Raw genomic sequence first — 27,556 nt, 5'->3', positions numbered from 1 at the left:
GTTACAAAAACAATAGTTATGCTTTACAAACCACTTCCTCACTAGTCAAGATGGTGACAGATTTCCCTAGAGGGGCAGGGACACTATATATCCACCCACTTCCACCTTAGGGCTTCATGATTCTGTTTTTGGCAAATATGAAGAAATGACAGTAGCAATGAAATCTGCATTAAGAAAATTCACGTAAGGATTCCTATGTGTTGGAACAATCACAACTCCCACAAAGAGTATCTGGAGCTATAAATCAATAGTGATTCTTCATCCATCACACCGATCCTCTGTGGGAAAAGGTTATGTGACTCATTTGTCTCAACTTTACACACATAGAGTGGATCAGCTTTGATCATCTTATGATGACGTAAACAATTCCTCCTTTCAGGAATTAATTAAATTAATAGCACTAATCGTCCTAATAACTCTGAAAAGATCATCTTCAACAAAAGTTCTCCTTGGAGTTCTGGGAAAAGGGAACAATGAATAATCTTTTAAAAATTTTTTTTTAAAAGTTCAAACTTGGCCTAACTAAGGGTAAATAGGTTTGGGCATATGAACCAAAGGCCAAAATGTATTAAAATTTCAGGCAGAGGAGAGTAAGTTAGGTCCATAAATAAAATTGTCTATGTATAGCAAGGAATTGTGTTTCTACCTTTCAAATCCAAGTCCAAATGTAAAGAACCTGGAAAGACTTCACCATCAGGAGAAAAATAAGTCAGGATGAGATTGAGTTAACAGATAGGCTAGCTATACACAAAAGGTATTATTTTGGAGGCAAGTAAAAATTATCAGGAAGGGCACAAATTCAGGTTTTCATTTCAATACCATTGTGCCATATGACAATGTATTTTCATCCACTGCCAACATCATAACTATATCTGCATTATAACACCGCCAATCCCTTCAGATTAACAGGCAATTGACCTCTCTGGCTTGCTTCTACATATTTCAATTGTGAAATAATTCTTCGGTGTTTGATTTCTTCCTTTCTGACTCACATTCAATAGGAGGCCTTTGATTACTGAGGCCTCCACACAAACTTCTTTCTCCTCTTTCCCTGAGTAATCCCCCTCCACCAAAAAAAATAAATAAATAAAATAAAAATAAATAAAACAACAAAAACTCTACCCTAATTCTAGAAATCAAACCAACGCATCACTTTCCAAGGCTCTGCTGCATTACATTTCTTGCCTTCAAGTTTTCTTTGAGCAGCTTTCCTGTCCACTCAGTTTCCATTAATTCTCCACATAGCAGATAGAGTATAAGAGAAGCCAGGATCTTGCCCTCCCTAAGGGACAAATCTACAACCTCCATCAATAATGAATTTCACCAACATTTCCCAAGAGGAACAGGGTACAATTAAAAAGGTTATAAGTCCTTGCACTACTAGAACCTAAGGGCATCTGTGCATGAAACTGGCTTAAGCCCAATTAGCGGAATCAGTACATTTGTCTTCTCTTGGAACAACCTTGCTCTTACGGTTCCCATCAATTCAGTATAAATCTGACTGATCTTATCCAAGAAGTTAATAGAAAATTGCTCACAGTGGGCGACTGCCACCTCAGTTTCCAAGCAGAGACAGATGGAATTTCCCAGATGGTTTGTCACTGGAACGTGTGAGGCTGGATGAGACTTCACAGAAAGCATGGTAGAGCAGAACACCTTCTTGGCCTTCACCCATGTCATAGTGAGGGATCGAAAACTGAGTCTGTTGTAAACAAATCATAATTGCCTCACTAGGCTCAACACCTCATCCTCCCTAGCTGCATCCAAGGGTTGCAAATCTTACACTGAAATTAGTCAACATTTCTCAAGAAACCATCATGGGCATATCTCCTTATGAGATAAAAACTGAAGAAACAGACATAGTTATCTTGTCCTACTGAACTTTCCTCTCAAATGAGATTAAAATAAAAGTGCAAGTCTATAACAAATAAAACAAGTACAAGATAGCATTTCCTGTGGTAATTGCTCTGCTGAGTTAGGCAGATGAAGCAAGATCACAGACGAAACAGACATGGATGTAAAGCCTCAGGAAGGATGCAGGGTCTTGAATAAGGAGGGGTGTGCAGCTGTTCCTGATATGGAGAAAAGTGAAAGGAAAAAATTAATGTGCTGATTCATTCAAATGTTATTCATTGAGCTCTTAGTATAAGCTAAACATTGTTCTAAGTGGGAAGGATAGAAAGATAAAAAATAGATAATAAGCATATGGTCTGCAGGGGAGATAGACAAGCAAACAGGAGCTCACAGTTATGTGATCAGTGCTCTTATCCTAGTAAACCTAGAGCACCAGGGAAATACTCGAAGAGTGGTTATCTATTCTAGACAGGAGGCTTCAGAGAAGGTCTACTTTGGAAGTGACTTTGAGCAGTCTTTAACCAAGTATTGGACTTAGTGAGATGAAGAGAGATGGTGGGGGTGGGGGGGAATAGGGGTTTCCAGGAGGATAAAACAGCATGAGCAAATGTACGGATGTGGAAAAAAAATGGACATTCAGGGCACCGCATGTAGTTTAGAATGCCTAAAGTCTATAAGAGAGTGGAAAAGGGCTCAAAGCTGGGGAGGTGAGCATCACCTGGGGAGGTGAATATCACGAAGGCCTTTTTTAGGCTTTACCAAAACCTTGGGGGTATTCTCGTGCCCTTTAGAGTGATTTTAAAGCACAGGAGTTAAGTGACTACTGTAGTTTTGCTTTCAGGACATACTGTGGTCTGAATAAAGAAAAAGATGACAAGAAAGAACAGAAGAATATTGTAATAATCAAGAGAGAAGTGGTGGGGCTTTCGACTAAAGCAGTGGTAGTCGGAACAGAAAGAGGAGAACAATCATTACGAAAGCAGGAGTTACGATGCTTGGTTTCTAGACATGAAATGGAGAGTTTTGGAAGACGTTTGACTCTGAATAGAAGGAAAAAGAGATGGTAGTAGTTACAAGCAAAGGAGAGAGGTATGGGTGTGTGTAACTGTGTGTGAATAGCATTTGAGATGTGAGAAGGAGAGGTAGAAATGCAGAAAAGACACAGGATAACTGAGAGAATGGACTCCCTGCAGAGGTAGGAAAGGAGAGGCAGAGGACTAGGATTAAAGGTGACTAAAAGCTGGAAGTCAGGGAAAAGAGAGGCTGTCTGTGGAGACAGGAATAAACTCTCTTTGTGACTGTGTAGTTGGAGGAATTAAATGGGAAGGCTTGCAAAACAGTTGAAATGTGCTATTAGAGAAAGGGTAAAAAGCCAAGGTTAGAGATTTTTTTTATTTAAATGTCATTTGTAAATTAGTAGCTGAAGCTTTGCAAGTGGATAAGCTCCCTGAGGCACTGGGAACAGAGGGAGAAGAGAAGAAAGGCCAGAAGTGTTTTGGGAAACACTCACAGTTACATTAAAAAGAGCCAAGACCCAGAGAGATATGAGAAATAGGAAAGTATGGTAGTCCTGAGCCCAGATTAAAATGCATATTAAGAAGGAAGATATCATTCACAATGTCAACATCAGTGAAATCTGAGGCTCAACAAAAAGTCATGCCTCAGCAAAATTATAAATTATGCCACTGAGATGGGAAAGATGGAGAATATGGGTGGAGTCAGTGAGAATGTTCCTAATAAGGAAATTCAATTCGATTAGATTTTTATTTTAAAGAGCATTTATTGAATATCGATTATGTGCCAGTAGTAGAGGTCCAAAATTGAATAATAAAGATTAAATAAGTCTATGTCCTCTAGAATCTCAATAATAATTTGGATATTGCTTTCAAATTTATTTCATTATTACATCTTAGAGGCTGTCTTAGTATGGATTCCCCAGAGGCTTACCCTGAGACTGATTCAAGTACAAGTAGTTTACTGGGAAGTTAATCCCAGAAAATTCCAGTAAGGTTGTGGCAAAGTAAGCAGGAAAGGGAAGAGGTCCACAAAATGTTCACTATCAAGGCAATCAGAGCTCTATTCCACTGCCAAACTCTAATAGATAATATAGAACACATCTTATATCCTAACCAAGAGAGAGGGAAGCGGAGGTGTTAGTCCACCAACTTTCTGTCCATCATTGGTTGAGGATAACCTTTGGGAATAGGAAATCTCCAGCACTTCCAGCTTTCCCAGCTTGCAGGGAGTTTGCTCTTAAGGCTGGAAAAAAGTGCTCAGGTAGAAAAGTCACAGGTGTGCCCACTGAACAGCCTTTGCCTATAGAGGTGAATGCTGGAGACATAGATAGAGATATATTTGCTACAGGATAGGTACAATATGAAGCTTAAAGACTAGCAATGATTAAGATAAAAGATGAATACTGGAAAAGATAAAACTGCAAAGGGAGAAATTGAGGCAATTAATAATTCTAATTATAAGGAGGTAGATCAGGAACTTCTAATTTTTTCCATAATCACATTTCTATAAAGATGACTATCTTAAAACTTTTAAGAGGCAATTTGATACATGCATTATTTCATTATTAGGTCAACAAAATATCTATAGTGCCCTTTATATGCATATTTCATTTTTAAAAAAATAAATTCAGTATCACAAATACCCTGTGGGAAAATAATACGAGGTTTTGTTCTGATTGAACAGAATAAAATGAGATTTCTCTATCAAATTTCATTTGCTGAATTTATCAGGTTGTGATGAGTTTACTATTATGTTGTAAGTAATCTGAGGCTTTCTATTTAATTAACTATGTATGATGTATCATTCCAGCAGTTGGCTGAATCCAATCAGAATAGTTAGCTATCAACAGTTGATATATTTAAAAGCAAGAGAGGGCAAATGCCATTTAAATTTCAGACACCCAACCTTCCAAGTAATCACTGTTGCTTGATACTTACTAAGCACTACCACATGCTAGCACAGCTGAGATTTAGTTTATTGCAAGGATCTTTGTCCTTGAGAGAATATGGGGAAAAACTTCAAAGGTACAACATATAAACATAGACGTTATAAAACACATCCAAACCAGATACTGATCAGAACTTAAGGTGATTTTTTAAATTTCTTCCTCATCAGTAGTCCTTTGATTTTTTTCAGTGAATAAAACTGCAAAACTTTCAAAAACACCAAGTTTGTGCTACTATGATAGTATTTAATATAAGTTATTTCTGAGATACGAGGTGAGATGCTGGAAAGAATGCTGGGCTCCCTCACTGGTATCAATTTTTTCAGGGGTATAAGGTCATACCTCAAAAAAACTGAAACTTGCAAGGTAGTGCAAGACCTTTGGAGCCTGTGGTGGTTCACTTTAATTGCCAACTCACAGGGTGTTTCTGAATGAAATTAACATTTAAATCAGTGAACTCTGGGTAAAACAGACTGTCCTCCAAAATATGAATAGGCCTCACCCAATCAACTGAAAGCCTGAATAGACCAAAAAGACTGGCCTCCCTAAAGACGAGGAAATATCCCAAAGACCACTATCGAACTTTATCTGCACCACTGGCTGTCCCGGGTCTCTCACCTGACTGAATACTGCAGATTTTGTATTTCCCAACCGTCATAACTGGACAAGCCAATTCCTTATAATAAATCTCTGGCTAGATACGTACACATCCTGTTGTTCTGTTTCTCTGGAGAATCCTAAGACAGAGCCTTGGCAAACAGTCAAATTTAGGCACGTAAAAATCCCCAAACGCCAAGGTTTATAGTGTTACTTGTTTAATTTAAAGAGTGTTTTTTGCTTTAAAGTTGAACGATTTCAATGGGTTCACTTCCACAGATTACTGACTAGTAATACTAGTTGAAATGTGTGGATAACTCACATATGCTATCTCATTTAGTCCAAAATTCCTGTAAGCTAGGCAGTATTATTATTACCATATCACAGAAAACATTTCTAAGACTGGAGCATGGGTTATGGAATCAGACTGAGTTGACCTTAGGCTAGTTATTTAACTTCCCAAAGTAGCAGTTTACGCCTCTGTAACAAAGGAGACAAATATTATCTTCTCTTGCACTTGTGTAAGAAGTAAATATGATATAAAACATGTAAAGCACTTTGACCAGTATCTGGCCCAATGAAAGTATTTACTATGCTGCTGTTGCTATTATAAAACTTTTAAAGCATGAAGTATCTACCAAGATAATAAGGTGTGGACAAAAGATACTCTATTTCTATGTTCAGTGTGTCATATAATTCCAAGAACAACTTTTTGTCAAACCAATTTGTTTGGTGTTTCTGTGTTTTTTAAAATGTTCTATATACATCTAAATGCCTGGTCTGCAAAGGCTTCCTGCAGAAGGTGGCATATTGCTAATGTACTTGAAGATGGGGACTTGAAAGATATAAAAAGGATTTGACATCTGGCATGGCAACTCAATTAATTACTGTGTTGGATTAATTAGTGAGCTGAATCTCCCGAGCCAACACCATGAGTTTGAGCAGGGTAACATTACATCAGTTGGCGAATAAGCAATTTAAGAGAATGCGCTAATCCAAATTTGATTCAAGGTTGGGTAGGGAAGGGGTAGTAGGCTATATATTTTATTACAAGGAATATTTATGATTTCAAATACATATTATATTATTGTCCAAATTATGAAGAGGTGACAAAACTCCAGAAGTCTTTGAATTAACTTTTAACTGCTCAAGTAATCTAATTACATAACAAATATTTTGCCCATCAGGGGAAAAAAAAGTATATTTCTAATTTTTGCATACTTCCTCCCAGAGATTTTTATAAATTTATGATTCATGTTAAGAAATCATCAACAATTTTATCATGCTTAAATCATGTTACAGATGTTACACTGAGAAGGCAGTGTGGCAGAGTCTTTAAAAAAGCAGACTCTGGAATCAGAAGTGAGAGTTTTTATTTTCTTATCTGTAAAATGTGATTTATGATAGAACCAAATTCACAGATTTTTCGGAAGACTAAATGAGCTAATCTATTTCCATTTTCCAGACATATATGTTAACCAATTTGATGTACAGTAGTAACACTTGTAGGAATAATAATACTAGTAGTATTTAATGATACAAACTCAGAAGTAAATTTTGGAAGAGGAAGTTATTTCAAAAGAAAAACATTTGAAAATATATTTTAGTGAGGCAACTAAATTTTAAAATAAGGAAAAATGCTGTATTTTAACTAAATAAAATAATTTGATATTTAAACCCTAAGACGAAAGAAGAAAACTGAAGTATTAAAATTGTTTTCTATAAATAATAATCACCCATTACCCAATTGTTGATAACCTAAAGAGTATTCATATGTTTTAAATAGTATCAAAAACTCTGAAAATTTCATATATATGTTAACTCCTTTTAAAAATATTAAATATGGCATAAAATAGCTTTACAGTTATATAGAACTATTAAAACAGCAAAATGACATCAACTGTCTAAAATCAGAAATCATTTCAATGAAAAATCAAACTTTCTCAGATAGGTTTATTTTCCATCCATCACGATTTAGCATATGGTAAAAATGTCATAAAACTACCACTCTGTATACATACTGATAGTAATAGCAAGATTAATCAAAAATAGCATTTTAGTAAATATATTCTTTTAATATAGTAAACTGGAAAATGTTCATCTCGCACATCAACTATAGCTGATACAATGTCAGTACACTTTGGAAGAAATATCATACATATGATTAAAGGTTGCATTGGTGTCTGATACACCATGATAAGATAAATATGATATAGCTTAAAATGTGTAGTAAGCAATGCTAGAAGACAAATAGAAACTCTCAGATAAAATAAGTTCAGAATAGCATTTAATTCAACCTTTGATGTTTAGACAATCCTTCCCTTGCCTTTCTTAACATTCATTAGCTTGAGAAATGAGCACAGTTAGTATTGCTCTCTGAAAGGAATCAATAAAACAATCTGTTAATACAACTCAACCAACCGAGGCCTGCATTTTGTGGCTACATCACAAATCTCTTTTGAAGTAGCTGCACTGGTCCACCTAGAACAAATTGCCCAGATTATTAAATATTTGGTCTGGACTGTAAAGTCAAGTTGTTTGGTCCTTAAATATATGTGAAAACCCCTACTTCATCCTTTTATGGATAAATACATGAATGTACAAAGTAATATATACACCCCTGGCATCTCATGCACTCTTTAAAAGTTTGGTAACACAAATATTTCCTATTTATTCTAATCATTACTTTTAGTTGAACCAACAACCTCTGTCACATCCACATGGCACTGAATAAACGGAGATCCACATGTATCAATTTCTTTCATGTAATAACTTGAAGATGGGATTTCTTTCATGTAATAACTTGAAGAAGGGATTTCCTTCATGTAATAAATCAAAAAAGGAATGTAATGTTGCTGAACCCAGTACACCTGTCAAAACCCTTCTTGGAGTTCTTATGTCCCCTTAGCATAGATAGAGTCATATAAAAGTCACAAGACTGTTCCTACATAAATGGCATTTAGAGAGAAGGACTTTCAGGGGAATAAATACTTATAAAATGTCTGGATCCTCTAAGGAATATGAAACATTTTTCTTCCCAAATTTCATCATCTGTATTATCACTTATTATAAGAGAGGTTTTCAGCTATTGTTTTTCTTTTATCCCATGTGGTAGGCAGAATAGCTTCTTGCAAAGATGTTTACATCCTGACCTCTAGAACTTGCGAACATTCCTTTGCATGGCAAAGAGAAATTAAGGAAGCAAATGGAATTGAGAGTGTTAATCAGTTGACCTTAAAATAGAGAAATTAGCTTAGATGACCAGATGGACACAGTGTAATCATAAGCATCCTTAAATGTGTAAGAGGGAAACAGAAGAGTCAGAGATGGAATGTGGACGTGAGAAAGACACCATCAGGCCCTGGTGGCTCTGAAGATGGAAGGGGGTCTATGAGGGCAGGGCCATGGGCAGCCCTCAGAAACTGGAAAAGGAAGAAAACAGATTCTCCTATAAAGCATCCGAAAAAGAGCTCAGCCCTGCAGACACCTTGATTTTAGCCCAGTGACACCCAGTTTGGATTTCTGACTTCCATAACTGCAAGATAATAAGTTTATGTTGTTTTAAGGCACAAAGTTTGTGGTGAGTTGCTGAGGCAGGAATAGCAAACTAATATATCCAATTAAGAAATAAAGTTTAAATGTAACCAAACTACCTACCTTTCCATTTTATTTATTTATTTATTTATTTATTTATTTATTTATTTATTATTTTGAGATGGAGTCTCCCTCTGTCACCCAGGCTGGAATGCAATGGCACAATCTTAGATCACTGCAGACTCTGCCTCCTGGGTTCAAGCGATTCTCCTGCCTCAGCCTCCCGAGTAGCTGGGACTACAGGCACCCGCAACCATGTCTGGCTAATTTTTTTTTTTTTTGTATTTTTAGTAAAGATGGGTTTTGCCATGTTTGGCCAAGCTGGTCTCGAACTCCTGACCTCAAGTGATCCACCCGCCTCAGCCTCCCAAAGTGCTGGGATTACAAGCGTGAGCCACTGTGCCCAGCCTCCATTACTTTTAAAACATCTAATTAATCAATAATCCACATAATCATACCAAGAGATAGACTTTCTGTTCTCAGAACTTTTACAAAAAAACTGAATAACAAAAATTATAATGCTGATCATTCATCCCTGCTTTTAAAGGTACAAACAGTATTACCAAGGAAAAACAAAGTTGTTTATTTCTTGTTCTTCATGTAAACCCGTAATGGATGACAATTTGTGTCATCGAAAAATAAAGGCAATTTTATATATTACTAAATGTGAATAGTCTTAGTCTGGCTAAGCAGAAAAAAGCAATAACCTTACATATTACCTTACTAGCCACAATTTAGTATGAGTAACCTGTTTCTGTCGAAATTCTGCATATATTACTGTCAGACACAAACCACTTGAAAAGTATCCAAGTTTTGCTGTCCATGAAAAAGCAAAAACAAACGGTTATTTTTAGTGATTTCATTGGAAAGCAAGCAGAGAGAATTTCTGAGCTATGACAAAATATTAACAGTCGATGACAAAATATTAACCATCTCGGAATATCCACATACCAGAGAATTATTATTCAAGTCCATCTTCCCAGGAAACGGCCCCCAGGTTGTTCCCACTGGAAGCTGCTGTCGACTCTGAATTTTTCGTTCCCCATCTTTCTGAAACACCTCCAGCTCTCCTGCAGACAATGAAACAGAAGTGTTTAGAATACTTACTTGCACCTTAACAGCAGCCACCTCTTTTTGTGTTTGCTTTACACACATGATATTCTCAGGATTCATATAAAGAGAATTAATTATGCTTGTCTGAAAAACAACTTATCCTGAGAGGAAAATAAAACTTGTCCTTATAAATTGTATTCAAATTTAGTCCAATTTCTTCCTTTCACCTTTTCACACGCATCATCTACTGAAACCCATTCTTTTTAGTTAAGTCTTTAAGAACCAGAAACAATAACACTCCTTAAAAAGCACTGATCCAATGCCAAAACAGATAGAAAAGAAACAGTAGGACAATCATTTTGCGTTAAAATTCTTGTATTTATTCAAGACTCTCAAACGACAATATCTGGAGAGTTTTTGAAGTACTTGGTAATTTTCTGAAATTACTACCAGTTTCAATAGGTAAAATGGCTACATGTACAATATATATAGCAAGGCATGTTTTTCAAATAAAAAATGTTTAGACGGAGTTTTTACTTGTTTTTCTGTATTTGGTATACTGAATAGAATTCTATTGTGCCAAAAGAGTTTGGACAAAAACACTTTAGAAATAACCAGCTTTGGAAGGTCTTTTTCCTTTCATTTACTCCAGAGTAATATTTTGGAACCTATAAAGGGAAACAGGAAGTAAAGACAGTATACACACTTGCATAAAGTAGGAATTCATTAAATGCTTGCTTAAGAAATAAATGAATGGAGTAATATACAAATAAATAAAAGAGGGCCTCAAAATTTCAAAAAAAAAAAATGGCCAACAGCTTAAATGTTGTTTGGGATAGGTAGAAAACAAAACCACAATCAGGACTTGTAGCCTCTCTTTAAAATAATTAAATCTAGGATATTTATTCCCCAAAGAGTATTACCATGCCATATCACCATACTAAAATGTTTATATTTTAAAAATTTTATCTCAGTAACCTAACTTCGTTGTTTTTTAATGTTATTTATTTTCAGCCTGATCAACAGCAGACATGAGAATGGGAAGGAATGAAACAGAAAGAAATATTAGGTTGGTGCAAAACTATGGCAAAAACCACAATTACTTTTGAATTAATTTTAATGTCAAGGAAACTCCATATAGAATAGAAAGCTGAGGAAAATAGAATAGACTATATTCAGTACTTATATTTTCTTTTTTTTTTTTTTTGAGACAGAGTTTCGCTCTTGTTGCCCAGGCTGCCTCTCGTGTTCAAGAGATTCTCCTGCCCCAGCCCAGCCTCCCAGATAGCTGAGATTACAGGCAAGCACCACCAGGTCTGGCTAATTTTGTATTTTTAGTAGAGCAGGGTTTCTTCATGTTGGTCAAGTTGGTCTCAAACTCCTGACCTCAGGTGATCCACCCTCCTCGGCTTCCCAAAGTGCTGGAATTACAGGCGTGAGCCACCGCGCCCGGCCTAGTAATAACATTTTCTAAATGCTATATGTCATGACAGGTAACATATGAAATTGCTGCCTTAATCTGGCTTTAGCTTCTTTTCAAGTTAGTAGCTATCTTTAAATACATATATTCAATCTTGAGTTTTTTTAAAAAGAAACACTGTCAACCTGAGTTCAAGTCTATCTCTTCTTTATTTCTCTATTTAGTGTCACCTCCTTTTAATAGTTTAAATACCAGACATTATTTTTCATGTTTTCATTATTGCTTATCCTGAAAACCAAAGCTAAAGTATATAAACTACAATCAGCTAAAATATTTCGGTAATGGTTAAATTGTGTCCATGGTAAAATTTAAATTTATCTATATCTTAGCAATAAAGATGCAATGTTCATAACAATTTCATGTCCCCAATCAAAAATTTAATTCAAGGACAACACTTTCATTCACCCTTCTTCTCATACTCTTTCTTTACCACTTGAAAAATACATTGAAAATGGAAGAACACATTAAATTAAGACAAATACACATTCTCCAACTTTTTAAATTCTGGTATATCAATAGCTAATGATGATCAGCAGTGAGGAAAATGAGCCCAGAAAGATTCAATAAGTCCGAACGTCTGACAGATATAAATAGAATACATATAGTAAATAACATATTAATGCCTAAGTACTAGATTCTGATGCTGATTCAGTGTCCAGAAACTACGGAAAGACAATACTTTGTTTTCTGTATTCAGAATAACAAATCCATTTATGAGATTTTCCTCTGAAAATGTTTTTCATCTTTGTGCAATCTTTTTGATTAATACATTGGAATCAGAGACATTTTATAGAAACACCCTCAGAGACAGAGCACAAAGATAACAATCTACTCTGATGTCAGAGAGGAACCAGTGGGACAACACGACTCAATACAGGCATATTCACATTCTTTGTTGAAATATTTAGGATAATTTTCTCATTTGAAAATAAACAGTTTAATTTCTATTGGCCAGGAGTTCTCAGTATTTCCTTCCACCATACTTACTTACATTTAAAACAGTTTACTTACAATTTACCATTTAAGATAAAATACATTTCAATCTCTCAGCTAAATACAAGTTTAAAAATCTTCTTTTCTACATAAAAACATACCCAAATAATTTGCTTCTTTTTACACACTAAAAAACCAGTCATGTCACATTTAAGTGATACCAGAGGAATCATGAGAATCTTCGAAAACCCTTTAAAAAAGTAATTCATCCTCTCTTTCTGCCACTGACATATTTCATTTGAAAAGGGTTCAGACTCAGTCAAACAGTGACTTCTTATCTACACCTGTGGATTTACAAGCAGCTCTGTCTTTTAATGGATTAAGAACTACAAACTTGGGGCAGATCGTAAAGTGATATTCAAATGTCTCCAAAGTTTCTGAAGTGTCTTTGATTATCCATTAAAATTTTAAGCAGACCAAAAATACTTTTACAAGCTCTTAAAGATGGCCACAACAGAAAGTCCAGTAACTGTTCAAAATATCAAGTCAATCTTTTCAACTTTACTAGACAAGCAAGAATACCCCAATCTCCATTCTTGCTTGCCAACAAGTTATTTCCGGGTTTAGGAAAATCCTTTCTTATGCTGAAATAGTTAAATAAAAATATTCATTTATTCACAATAGCATTTCTAAAAACTGCAAGCATAGTGCAAATAATTAGCATGTATATTCTACCAAGGTTACATAGGTTAATGATAGCAAAAGAAATAAAACATTGTATAAAGGGAAGTTATATTTAACTTACATATTGCTTAAGAGTATGATATTTTACTTTTTTTCCAAAAACTAATAGGTGTCATGAAATAGAGGAAAGATTACTGCACTAATAGTAAGATTAATTTTTACACCAATTCTGTTCAATAACCAGCTGAACGGCCTCAAATAAGTTATATCTTTCCTGAGTCTTTGGTTTGTCATTGTTAAAAGAGTGCTTTGCACTCACAACTTGCTAAGGTGTTTTTCAACACTGACCATCCATGATAGCATGATTTTCCTTCCCTAGATACAACATATTATGAGAAGTAGAAGTGCACTGGGCTGGTGGGTCAGAGACTTAGGTCCTCAAACCACTTTATCAAAGGATGGATGTTTGACATGAAAAGATTAGATATTCTGAAATAAGATGGAAAAGCTCCAATTCTTATTTGATTTATTTATTCCTTTATGCCTCATTCATTATTTTATAAATATTTATTGGGTATCTGCTAAGTACCAGACAGTGTGTTAGGCCAAAGACTAAAGCAACAAAGAAAACAAGCCTGAACCTGAATGAATCCATGAAATAAAATCCATATGGCTTGGGAAGTAAAAGTCATAGAACTTAGTGATTGTTTAGACTTTAGGACTTAGGGCAGAGAGAATCCTAGAATGTTACACAGGTATCTCACTTAGGCACATGAGCCAATGGCCATGTTCCTGTTGAGACAGAAGAACACAGAAAGAAAAGCTAGAAATAAGAGTAAAATAAGGAGTTATAGTTTGGTAATGTTGATATTGAAGTAGCTATAAAGAAGGCAATAGGTGATTTTAGGTAGGCAAGTATAGGCCTGGGGCCCAGAAGCAAGGTCTTAACTAGACGCAAGGTCTTGGCATTTATTCAGTAATTAAAACCACCTTGTATATGGTAATACAAGCCATAGGATTAAAGAGTATATCACGATAAAGAATAAGACCTAGGACAGAATTCCAAAGACCTTCAAAAGCATAGTGATGCAGGAATAGGCATAGAAACTTTAGGAGAATTGGCAAGAGACATAGAAAAGAAATTGGATATAGTACCATAGACACCAAGGGGTTGATTGAGAATTTGAAGGAGAGGGGAATCAATCAAGGAATCTGAAAATTTATGACAGTAAGAAAAGAACTAGAGGCCAGACATGGTGGCTCAGGCCTGTAATACTAGCACTTTGGGAGGCCGAGGTGATTGGATCACCAGAGAGTCAGGAGTTTGAGACCAGCCTGGTCAACATGGTGAAACCCCGTCTGTGTTAAAACTGCAAATATTAGCTGGGTGTGGTGATGCATGTCTGTAATCCCAGCTACTCTGGAGGCTGAGGCAGGGTAACTGCTTGAATATGGGAGACAGAGGTTGCAGCGAGCCAAGATCGCACCACTGCACTCCAGCCTGGGTGACAGAGCAAGACTGTCGAAGTAAGGAAAGAGGAAAGGAAAGGAGAGGAGAGGAGAAAGGAAAGGAGAAAGGAAAGGAAAGAGGAGAGGAGAGGAGAGGAGAGGAGAGGAGAGGAGAGGAAAGGAAAGGGGGAAGGGGGAAGGGGGAAGGGAAGAACTGGAAAGATTCCTTTGGATGAGATGGCGATCACAGGTATTTGGAGTGAAACGAGTTTTATAAAGTGGTAGACCAGGATACACGCTGGAATGGGTTCACAATTGAATGAGAGAAGTGTAACTGTAATGAGCCATGTGATCCTTAGCAAGTTACCTAACCCTGTGAACTTCAGTTTCTGAATGCAAAGTAGGAACTGCAATAGCTTTCTAAAAAGGTTGCTGTGAAGATTAACAATATGCGAAGTACCTGATAAATATTTACTACTTCACCAAAAAGAAATTGAAGAATTCTAAGAGCATGTCCATATACTTCCATCATCACATCCAACCATTCATTGATGTCTGCTTCTGGTCACATTCCTTCTTTGTCACCTTTATCCAAATCACTCCTCATATCCTGACTTATTTTCTTTTCCATTGGCTGTTGGATTCACCCTTCTTATCAGCATTTTTAAGGTTTTCATCAACTCAGATGTAGACAACCCACCAGCCTCAATTCATTCTACAGCTCCAATTCAGGTTCCAAATCTCTGCCAGGATAAACTGATTAAAACTCCACTTCCATCATGTTACCCATTTATGCAAGCTCCTTCACTAGCTACTTCTTGGCCATCCCAAATTGTACATATCTGTCTGAATTTTAATACCACTGATACTGCTCTATAGTATTTGCCTAACTCTTGCGTTCTACTGCTCTCCCAAATGTGTTCTTCCCTCCAGTCAAAAAAGCCTTCTTCCCCTTCCATTCCTCCTCATCTCCAGTTTAGCTCCCCCATAACTTTCTGAGAATGGTTCCTGCTATCTGGCAGACACACCCTATTTCTGACTGCCTTAATTGACCCTTTTAGTGTTGCAAGGTCAAGCCCAAAGCTATTCTCCTTCATGCAGCTTCTCTGAATTCTAGAGAAAACCAAATTTTTCTTCCCTAATACTCCCATTGCATTTATAGTCCAATATCATACAGTTTTGCATTAAATTATTCCCTAGTCGGTTTCTCCTTGATAATGTAGTTCACCTCAACAGAAACAGAAACATTTTAATCTATAAATTTCTTTAATAATTCTGTTTATTCCCTGGTAATTATTTAATAGAGTTTGTGATGCACTATATTTGAAAAATACAAATGGAACACAATTGATGGGATGAAAATTTTGATGATATAATGTATCTCAATTTTAGTACAGTTGAAGTTGATTTTTGGAGACAAAAGAGAGTTGTCTTAATATGTGTCTGTTCTTTGTATTACAACAAGCATCCATTTCACTTGTTCAACCTTCTATGTAATACGTTCACATACATTACCTCATCTATAGAATATGGAGCGGGATAAAAAAATAAAAAATGTTCTTCTCTGCCCAGTTCATATTTTTGCAGCTATTCTTCAAAAAGAAGCCTGATTTTTTAACATGCTGGGTAAGTTCACAGAAAATATTTGAGACATATAGGACGGACTAATCAATTTTGGTAAAAGATAATATTGTTAGTGCTCAGGGCTGTTTCTCTTATCTTCTTGATAATGCATACTTTTAAAAGTCTGTGATTACTCAAAGACTTATGATAGCTTAACTTAAAAAAAAAAGGCCCTAAATCAGAAATCACTACCAAACATCCCACAGCTTTTTAAAATATCAACCCACTTTTTGGCCTAAATAAAAGAAATTCACTGGTGGAGAGAAATACTTAAAATCACAAGAGACACCCTCAAATATTTTTTCTTTGAAAGTGCTATCAAGACATTGTATTTTTTTAATATGGTCTTTTTGATGTCTCTTTAGAAAGCAAAGGATATGAACATAGTAGCACACCAAAGGGGAACAGACAGATGTGAGTCTTTTAGAATAGTTACCAGCAATCATGCTTCACCTGAATTCAGCATTAAGTTGATGATATAAACATATAAGGTAATTACAGAATGATCCTTAACTCAAGGCTCAGATTTCATAGGACATAGTTGCAAGTAAATGAGATGACAGAAGATCATATTGCATTTGCTGAAAATACAGTTCGGATTGGTTTGAACTTGGTTTTAAATATATAACCAAATTTTAAAGCAGACCACATGAATTAGCTCATAATATTTATCAGGCCATAGTATAGAAGAAGGCTATAGCGTCAGAACCCATATTTATATTTTCTTCATGGTTGTTAGACATTATACATCATGGTATCAAACATGGACAGCCCCGAAGTCATGCTGAGTTCAAAAAGCACTCAAAGATTCTAAAAACCTCAAAACATTTTCAAAGTCAGCCAAGGTGGTAAGTATGGCAGAGCTCTTGCTATTTTATGGTTTAATCATTTGACAGCTGCCTGCCAGATACCTAAGAGGGTTAGATCATTTCACTGCTGATTATCTTCACAGCCAAACTGCAGTCTTGCCATTATGTGTGTTTCCTCAGGCGTTAATAACCATGTTTCATCTGCATTTTGAGACAAATAGCACCATTTATATTATGCTATATTGATCCATCTCTAAGCATGGTTTGGCTCAGGAAATGATAGTTCTTGGTTGGTGACTACAAATTGCCTTATAGAGACACTTTTTCTAATTTTCCTTCTCAATGTTTGAGTCATACAGTCCACAACACATACTAAACTACAGTTTTGAACATAAACTTGAAATACAATGTTCCCTATTCAAGTACTCTAGTCAAACCCTGATAAATCAGGCTGGCCATGCAGTGATCTTATCCCTTCTGACTCTTTAATAAATCGAACCTTGTAAGTTCCTACTGTTGGAAGTTGTCACTAAATGAAATTGTGACCTTATCCGGCACATGAACTTATCCTGCTGACAACTACATTTATTGTGTGGATAAGAAACGAAAAAAAGAAAAACGGAATAAAGAAAAAATGAGGTAGTTGATAATTCTGATCTTAGCCATATGTAACTCTAACAGATGGGATCTTTTTGATGTTCCATTAATGATTTGCCAAAGATGAGTCTCTACTTAGAGAAAAATGCTCACCCTAGGTAAGTGATGGGGGCACTGCAGATGGTATTAAAAGAGCGTGAGGAGGTACTGGGTGACAGTAGCAAATCAGAAGCTATTAGTCCAACACAAAGAGCACTGAATTAGCTTGTAATTGCACTGGAAAAGATAACATAATGGTGGTGGCAAAATAGAAACATTCCCTTTTCATGCGATGAATTCGGTACCTAAAAACTCTAACATAACACACTGGAATGGTCTAAAACCTAGAGTAAAATTACTGTATTCCTCAAGAATGCAAAATGCTCTCTTTGGCTATAGTTTCTAAAAAGTCATAGAAATCAATGTGTACAGCATCATATAAGAAGCAAATTTACATTTATATGCTACTAAATATTGACATATATTACAAACTCAGGAACCTTTTACCTTATTATTCTGGCTGGTCTTAAGGATTCATTCTGGGACAGGTTATTCTTTCTATCTTAAGGCCCATTGAAACTTTCCAGTTGTCATTTTCATTATAGAGAAATAGGGAAGACGGAATATGTGGGTAGGTAGCAATATTATTGGTAATGAAACAGAAAATTCTAAGTGTTTTTAAAAGCAACACCATGGGCTGGGTACAATGGCTCACATATGTAATCCCAGCAATTTGTGAGGCCGAGGAAGGTGTATTGCTTGAGCTCAGGAGTTCAAGACCAGCCTGGGCAACATGGCAAAACCCTGTCTTTACAAAAATATACAAAAATTAGCCAGGTGTGGTGGCATGAGCCTGCAGTCCCAGCTACTCAGGAGGCTAAGGTGGGAGGATTGCTTGAGCCCGGGGGGGATCAAGGACTACAGGTGTGTCACCGCACTCCAGCCTGGGTGCCAGAGCCAGATCCTGTCTTTAAAAAAAAAAAAAAAACCTGAAAAACCCACCATGAAATAACTAGAAAACTTTCACTTACATCGTTGCATACAAAATAAGCTTTATATTCAGAGGCCATGTTCAAGGTTGGGAGAAAGAAATTGCCATATTCTGCCCTTTGCTCTAAAGTCTTTTTATATGAACAAAGAAACAGGAAGAAACAGCTCTTCCCAAGTGTCTGAAAATATTCACCTGGAGTGTGACTAGCTCTTGCAAATGTTCAGAAAAGTCATTAGAAGGTGGAGCTGTGGTCGTTGGAGACTTTTCAGCTGCTGGAAGTTGAGTGGGGGGGAGCAGGTCACCACTCTTTCGCTCAAGAAACCTGGCACAGTGTGCTTCTTTGCTGCCAGAAACCTTCCCTGACCTTCTAGACAACATCCCGTGTCACAGCTGACCTGATACTACTTCCTGATCCAAATGTGAAGAAACAGAGGGAGGTTATGTTTTGGGAGCTCCAGTTAGGGAGGGAATCATCTTGGAAGTAAGAGGACTTGGCTAGCAGGCACAGGAAACAGCAGTGGGATGTGCAGCAGCTAAAAAGTCAGTCTACCAGCTGGAGGGCCACAGAAAGGTCAGTCCATGAAGAGTACAGGTCAGAGAAGGTGTGTTTTTCTCCAAGAGGAAAAACTCCAAAGAAGAAACAAGATAAAAATCAACCATTGATCCTGTCCGATGACAAGATAGGAAGAAATAATTCTTAAAGAACATCAATAGAATTCATTGATATTTATAGCTCTAAATTTAGTCAATCAACATCATTTATTTATTTAGTCAAATGTAGTCTGTTCAAACTGCCTGCTCGTCATAGGCTGCCGTTGTTAATTTAGAAGAAGATAATTCACTTATAAGAGAACTTATCATAAGTCATTGCTGATATTTAACAATCACATAGACTTGTTTGTTTGTAGATGTGCTAGATCCTGTGTTAGCTTGATATCTATAACAAACCAAGATATGGTCATGTATTGTAACATGATGAGATGGTATAGTTGGAGATGAAAAGAAATATACTGATAAGCTTTGACAGGTAAATATTGTTAGACTTCAGTTGTGATTAGAATGAGTTTTGCCTGGAAGTAAAGATCTTCAGGAGGTTCCAGTTAGGAGTGGAGAGGTGATTTTTTAGGTCACAATATTATAAAACCAAAGGATGGCAGAATGATTTGACAGATGAATAAATGACAAGGGAAAAATAAAAGCATTACTTTGAAGGCTTTCAGTCTAACCCAGGGAGCTAATAGTACACTGTGAGGTACTCTCATTCACTAATAGAAATGTTCAGAAGACTGGTCTGAAGTAGAATTCCATTACAGATTTTTAAATTTTTATTCAGAGAACAAGTATAACAAGTATCATGTGTCTTTAAAAAGAGTTTGTTAAAAAATAGAGTGGAAAACAGAACCATAAAGAAATAAAAATGTAACATATAACCAATGAATATAGACCCTAGGATACTTGAGTTCATGCCTTGAGTTCAATACTACTGCCAGCACACTTCAAATAATATCTAAATATGTTATGAAACTGTGATGCAGATCCCAAAATTTAGGAGAATAAGTCCTATGCAGTACTAAACATTAAAGTGTTAACTGTGCCATGCACTAAATTCTCTTACAGTATGGCATCTTCAATAAACATACTATATATTTATTTAGTTTGAAAATGCCTTAGTTGATAGAGAGATCTCACTTATAGGCTATAATTTGGCACAAAGTTGCTTATTTCTACAGTTTGAATTTATATTGTTGAAAATATTATCCATTTCAGAAAATACCTCCAAAAGTATCCTTTTTAAAGCTAAAGAATGCTGCACCCATTTCCTGGTCATTCTGGAGTCTTTGATTAACAATCGCATATCTTCACAGTTGCATATATTCTTAAGTTACACATAACTGATGAGAAGTATTTTCCCAAAAGCAGACTCCTTGACACTCTGTGTTTTGAGTGCAGTACATAGTCAGTCTTGTTGCGTTCTGAAGGCTTCAGCTGTGTGGTGTATTTATTGAAGTACCCATCATTAGTGTTTTGTTTCAATCCTAGCTATCCTTTGAAGTCTATCTGCCACTCTCTGGTGAACACTTCCCTGATTCACGCAGCCTCTCCTTGTCAGAAGTTCAGAGGTGATTGCTCCTGTTGAATTCCCAAAGTATGTGATTTTTAACTCAAATACATTTCATCACTTTCTTCCTTATAAGAGTGATTTGTATGTATTTTCTATCTCCCTGCATGCAACTTTCTAGATATCTCCACAATGCTTTCTACCTGGTAGGGCTATAGGAAGTAAAAAGAGTAGGTATAATTTTTATCATCATATTGATTGGGCTAGGGCTCAAAGTTAAATGACTGATTTATGTTACAAAATTAGTAGTGATACCAGGACTCCAATTCTGGTTTTCTGACCCTTTCATATTTTATCACACTGCTTCTTTCAAAAAAATGTAACAACTTAACTAGATGGAAGGATTGACCTCAAACCCAGTATCATATCAGCAGCCATTAGAGTGGATTCATTTATAAGATTAGCTGCCAGTCAATTTGGAAAGCAGAATGTGAGTGCCTGAAGGACGGGGCCACAGGGTGAGTTTTGAAGGAGGTAAGGTGGTAGGAAAGATTAAACAAACAAAACATTGTGAAAGCATCACAGGGCTAAGGGAGGCAAGCTTATGATGTGAGTGTCGGAGTTCACAAAACATTTTACATTTCTGTCCCAAAAATTTCAGAAAGAAGAAAGCTAGTAAGATTCATTGGTTTAAGACAATGAAGTCCCCTCTCTCCACCTGATAATCAGACTTTCAATGTTGCATTTTAGTATATTTAATAACTAAATATTTTCTCTGAAGAATAAGCATTAAATGACATTATATTATGCCATTACTAGCATAAGAAATGATACATTTAGGCTGGGTGCAATGGCTCATGTCTAATCCCAGTGCTTTGGGAGGCCAAGGCAGGAGAATTGTGTGAGCCCAAGAGTTTGAGACCAGCATGGTCACATAGCGAGACCGTATCTCTACGAAAAAAAATACAAAAAATTAGCCAGACATCTTGGCTTGTGCCTGTGGTCCCTGCTACTTGGGAAGTTGAGAATGGAGGATGGCTTAAGCCCAGGAGTTGGAGGCTACAGTGAACGGTGATTGTGCCTTCAGTCAGGAAAACAGAGCGAGCCCCTGTCTCAAAAAAAAAAAAAAAGAGGAAGGAAGGAAACAAGGAAGCAAGGAAGGAAGGAAGGAAGGAAGGGAGATGGAAGGGAGGGAGGAAGGAAGGGAGATGGAAGGGAGGGAGGGAGGGCGGGAAGATTTGTGAGCTTTTCTTCCCAAGAATAACAAGTGTAAAAGACACCAAAACAACTCCCCATCTTTTCATTTGCATTGATAGCATTTTCTCCAGAAATGACCTGATGCAAAATTGTACGTAGCTACTGCAAACTAGAAAATCTCGTGCCCTCGCTTTAACCAACTTGTAAAATACGTCTATGTCACACATTCAGCATGCCCAGTAAGTTAACTATAAATATGTTCCATATATATGTTATTCTTCTTCTCTGTCTTCTCCTCTCCTTTCTCTCACTTTCCCTGGATCCTTCCCTTTCCAACATGAATATGGAGTATAGAGATGGCAGATTTTGAAGAAGAAAAGGAGGAAAGGAAGGAAGGAAGGAAGGCTGATATTATCACTCATGAGCATAGTGGTCCTAATAGAGAATCCTTATATATGCTTATTTGGGGTGTGATCAATAGACCTACAATAGCCCACCGTGTATCAGACTTCTGAAGGCAGTATTATTCCCAGGACTATTTTGTTCATAAAATCATATCCAGCTGAACTTTACTTAGATACATATTTACTGATTCAAAATTATTTGTTAAACACTTACAATGCCAGTCACAGTGCTGAATACTGAAGATGTAAAATGAATCTTATGTGGACTTTTTCCTTATGTGACTTACTCTAATACTGGTGAGATAATTATGACCCAATATAACAAGTGTTTGCTGAAGGTATAAGATAAAATTTTACCAGTAAGGAAAAAAATCTCCTAAGGCAACCTGGGGAAATCAGGAATGGCATCTCAGAGGGAGGATTGGCACAGGGCTAAAGCAATATACACCATCTCTTTCCTTTAAGAAATCAGAAAGAATGTCTTCAAAAAACAAACAAATAGAATGTTAAGCATTTTAACACATTTGTTATGTTAAAATAAAATTGTTTGTAAGGCAGAGGTTTAATGAATGAGAGAACATTGCCTTGAGAGAAAATCACTGCCAAATTGGATGGAACAAATGGCTGGAATTTGTTGTAAAAAAACAGTTTTAAGACCATGAAATCATAACTGATGGTAAGAGTTTCTGTTGTTCAATATTGTAAATATGTTAATTTTGGAAAATGACTTTTAAATTGCTTTTAAATTAGATTACTCATAAAATATTTTTCTTGTTAGAAAAACTTACTTTGCTCTTTTTTGATAATTTCACATGAACTCCTGAAATATAAGGATCCTGAAAGTTATCGCCTCTAGCACTAAAGGTCAGAGAGGTAAGTATATTTATCATGTCCTCTCAGTGTACAGTGCCTAACAATCAAAGAGTTTCTTTTCATCACTTATTCCTATGACCTACTTGGTGAAGTTCTGAATGAGCACATTCGGAACTAATGGTGTGATGCCTGAAAGCAGAATCAGACACCCAGAAACGACCACAATTATATAAATTACCTATGTGATACAAGAAGTCAACTGCTTTTCTTCAAAAATAAAAAACAAAACTTCAAATTGTTAAAATCATTTTTATTGTTTCATGACTATATATCAGAATACTTACATAGCCAAAAAGTTATTAAATTTAAAGGGTATTTGTAAAACTCCATCATGCAACTGGGTAAATGTTGCTTATGAACACCAAAAACTTTAATAAATAATATCAGAAGATAGAAATTATGTTTGAGGCCGGGCGCGGTGGCTCACGCTTGTAATCCCAGCACTTTGGGAGGCCGAGGCGGGCGGATCACGAGGTCAGGAGATCGAGACCACGGTGAAACCCCGTCTCTACCAAAAATACAAAAAAATTAGCCGGGCGTGTTGGCGGGCGCCTGTAGTCCCAGCTACTCGGAGAGGCTGAGGCAGGAGAATGGCATGAACCCGGGAGGCGGAGCTTGCAGTGAGCCGAGATTGCGCCACTGCACTCCAGCCTGGGCGACAGAGCGAGACTCCATCTCAAAAAAAAAAAAAAAAAAAAAAAAGAAATTATGTTTGAAATTATGTATTATCTGTCAAAACGTCTTGTTTCTAAAGAAGATAGGTGTAAATGTAAAGATGACTTACCAAAATATGTTAATATATCACTTACATCTGATTTCCTCTGTACATTCACTGACTTAAGTAAAACCATGAATTTAAAGCATAGCTTTTTTTAAACCCACTCTGTTTTTTTTTTGTTTTTTTTTTTTGTTTTTTTTTTTTTGAGATGGAGTTTCACTCTCGCCACCCAGGCTGGAGTGCAATGGTGTGATCTTGGCTCACTGCAACCTCCGCCTCCTGGGTTCAAGCAATTCTCCTGTCTCAGTCTCCTGAGTACCTGGGATTACAGGTGCCCACCACCACACTCAGCTGTTTTCATATTTTTTGTAGAGCCAGTGTTTCACCATGTTGGCCAGATTGGTCTCAAACTCCTGACCTCAGGTGATCCACCCGCCTCGGCCTCCCAAAGTGCTGGGATTACAGGCGTGAGCCACCACGCCCAGCCTCTGCTTTATTTATATTATTCATCTTAAATATCAGTTATCCAGAATAAAGTAGAATATGTATAGCAAGAGTAGAGTGAAAGTAGAATAGGCATAGCAATATGGAAATCATTATGCACAATTCTTAGCTAGAGTCAAAATAATGATTTGCCATTGCAAAAAACACAGGCTTGAGCACCTTACTTTCAATTTATAATAATAATCTATAATATTTTCTCCTCCACCAAATACATGAATGTCCTAATTTTATATTTTCTGATATGATGAATCTGACCCCCTCCCAAAAAAAAGGGAAACTGTTATACTTTTTATTCTGGAAAAGAATTGTATATGTAGATAATAAGGAGAAAATATGAGACATTATTAAAGTAAATTTTATAGATTCTTAACATTGATTTCATAAATCATTAAAAGTGAGAATTACATACTCCTGGGATTCAATAATTCAGACCATATTAGAAAAAACTTTGCTAACCATCTTGAGCACTACTAGCTTATATTCACTCTGGATCCTTCAACTGGTTGCTACTTGCCATGGAATCAATTTAATTTCCTAACTGATCCTCCTAAGTTTGTCATGAACAAGAGACCATATAGATAAAGGACTCAGTATAATGTCAAGCACATAGTAAGAACTCAATACATGTTATAAGTTTGATCTTAGAGCTTTCTGGGTTTTTGAGACGGAGCTTTGCTCTTCTTTTCCAGGCTGGAGTGCAATGGCGCAATCTTGGCTCACAGCAACCTCCGCCTCCCAGGTTCAAGTGATTCTCCTGCCTCCTGAGTAGCTGGGATTACAGGCATGCACCACCACACCTGGCTAATTTTGTATTTTTAGTAGAGACAATGTTTCTCTATGTTGATCAGGCTGGTCTTGAACTCCCAACCTCAGGTGATCCACCCGCCTTGGCCTCCCAAAGTGCTGGGATTACAGGCGTGAGCCACCACACCCAGCCTATCTTAGTGTTTTGTAATTGGGAATAAATAAAGAAGGAAATAAAACATATGGATAAAAACTAGTCTCACTCAACATGTAGATTTGCTTGATAATCGCAATCAGCCAATCTAGTATTAGCCTTCACCTAGAACCACTTTCATTCCAGGTGAAGAAAAAGGGAGGCATAAAAGATCTTACTGAATCCAAAAGGAAACAGAAACAGAGCTCCCAGAGCTGATTCTACCCCCACAGGTAATGGAGACATTCCGCCCACAGTAACCCCACACTGGTACTTCTTACTTTATAGCTAAGCCAGGCAGAGGTATGTGGCTGTGAAGGTCAACATCAAAAGTGGGTCAACCATTCCATTTCTAGATAACCAGGATTAACTGCTCCACTGACATTTTCCTGATATTATAGAGTTCCAGAAAAGAGAAAATAGGGAATGCACTTATGCATTAGTGAAAAAAAAAAAAATACTTGCACAACCATATTTAAAACAATGGAAAATGTTTATTCATCTTACTGGCTGTCATTAGATTTTTTTCCATTTCCTTCCTCGATTCGTCTCAATTATAAAATAATGAAGATAAAACTTACAGCATTTACTAAGTACTTATAATATGGCAGACATTGTATTGAGTTCTTTATCTATGTGGTCTCACTTTCACAACAAACTTAGGAGGAGCAATTAAGAAATAAACTAATGCCCATGGTAAGCCACCAAAATGGAAGCAAAAGCATCTTTATTAATTAGCACAATCTTAATTTTTTGAGAACATAGTCCTTATTTTTTCTAAGTTATTTAGTGTAGATTTATATATTACCTCCTTTTTCTTTTTAACTCAATAGAACACTTTGAATAAAATTAATGCAATTAGATAAGTGGCAATGTGGGAGAGAAGAGTTGATCAAGATTAAGGAAGAGCAACAGTCACCCACTTACATGAGAGATGGCTACCAGGAAAAAACAGAAGTTCTGAACAAACACTGATCTACCAAATAACAATGATTAAATGTATAATGGACAATTACATTAAAAAGTCAGGGACAATCCTAATTTCTTGATGGGAAAATTGGCAGTGTTTCAAATATAAACAGGGATTTCCTCCACTATTTTTTCAAAAATATTAATTACTATAGCTCCTCACACTTACAAATATCTCTATCAAAATCAAAGATTATTCCTTATAATCCTGTGAAAATTCAGATATTATTGATATCATCATTATCACGATTTTTGTCATTCTAATAATTTCAGCTTCTAAACCAAGGATGTTAAACCTAAATAAAGCATATCCTCAGGAAAAAATAACATTTTTAATGTAAATTATTAATCCACCCTTTTGACTTCTCAAAGCCAACAAAGTAAAAGCAAATCAAGGCTACTACACAATGAATGTATTTACCATTGCTTATTACCAACCCATGATATATGAAAAAGATGGTTCCACGAACAAGCTGTGTACAAACATGTAGAATTTAGTTCTCACCACTCCATTTATTTTTTCATTTGCTGAACAAACATGTCATGAACATCACCTTTGCTTCTGGCCCTGTAATCATCTTGCATTTGGGGGATCACTTTTCTTAAGTAATTTTGCTCAGCTGAAGATTATTAAATCAATACTGCAAACCCAACTTGTGTCCATGAAGAAGCAAACACTTCCACCTTCATATTTAATCACAGCTACGTGAACCATTAGACCTCCTTTTCTTCAGAACATCAAATTACAGTAAAACCTTTTCAGTTTCAGCTTTGTTGTATGAAATTATTATCAAGGTGGCATGGCCAGAGCTGAAGTTTAAAACAGGAAGTAAAAGCAAGAGAATAATACAAACAAAATTTGAAATGAGACTACTTAATAGAATAAATTCTAAAGCACTTAAGAGAAATTAATTTACAAACACACAATCAATTACAAGGGAAGAAAAAGCCAACATCATTAGGGGAGGGTAAAGAAGACTCCAATTACAAATCATAGCAATGCCCACCTGACCTCATGTAGAATACTGTTAGTTGTAAATATATTCTACTGTATGAAATGAAGGTGACAAATCTTCATTTATTTTATAAATATTCTAACACCCATACTAGAACTCACCATTCTCTAAATTGTTCATTCTACTAAGGCTTTTGTGATCCTATTATTAAGAAATTTTTTTGTAATATTTTATTTTACTTTAGCATTTTACTAATTTGAGAAAACTAAAGGCT

At 36.2% G+C, this 27,556-nt stretch overlaps 1 protein-coding gene across 4 annotated transcripts in view; it reads right to left on the bottom strand.

Moving 5' to 3' along the window:
• Positions 1 to 27,556, bottom strand: part of ZFPM2 (zinc finger protein, FOG family member 2) — a 483,171-nt gene that overhangs the window by 235,517 nt on the left and 220,098 nt on the right. For all 4 annotated transcript variants that reach the window (XM_032760240.2, XM_058443633.1, XM_032760241.2 and 1 more), the window contains one exon: positions 9,959 to 10,077. In XM_032760240.2, the coding sequence (XP_032616131.1) occupies positions 9,959 to 10,077 (119 nt within the window). The remainder of the gene's footprint in view (positions 1 to 9,958; positions 10,078 to 27,556) is intronic.

The sequence above is a fragment of the Hylobates moloch genome, unplaced genomic scaffold (assembly GCF_009828535.3).
Source record: "Hylobates moloch isolate HMO894 unplaced genomic scaffold, HMol_V3 SCAFFOLD_9, whole genome shotgun sequence".
In the NCBI taxonomy this organism is placed as follows: Eukaryota; Metazoa; Chordata; class Mammalia; order Primates; family Hylobatidae; genus Hylobates; species Hylobates moloch.
This window is presented reverse-complemented; position numbering and strand designations above follow the sequence as displayed.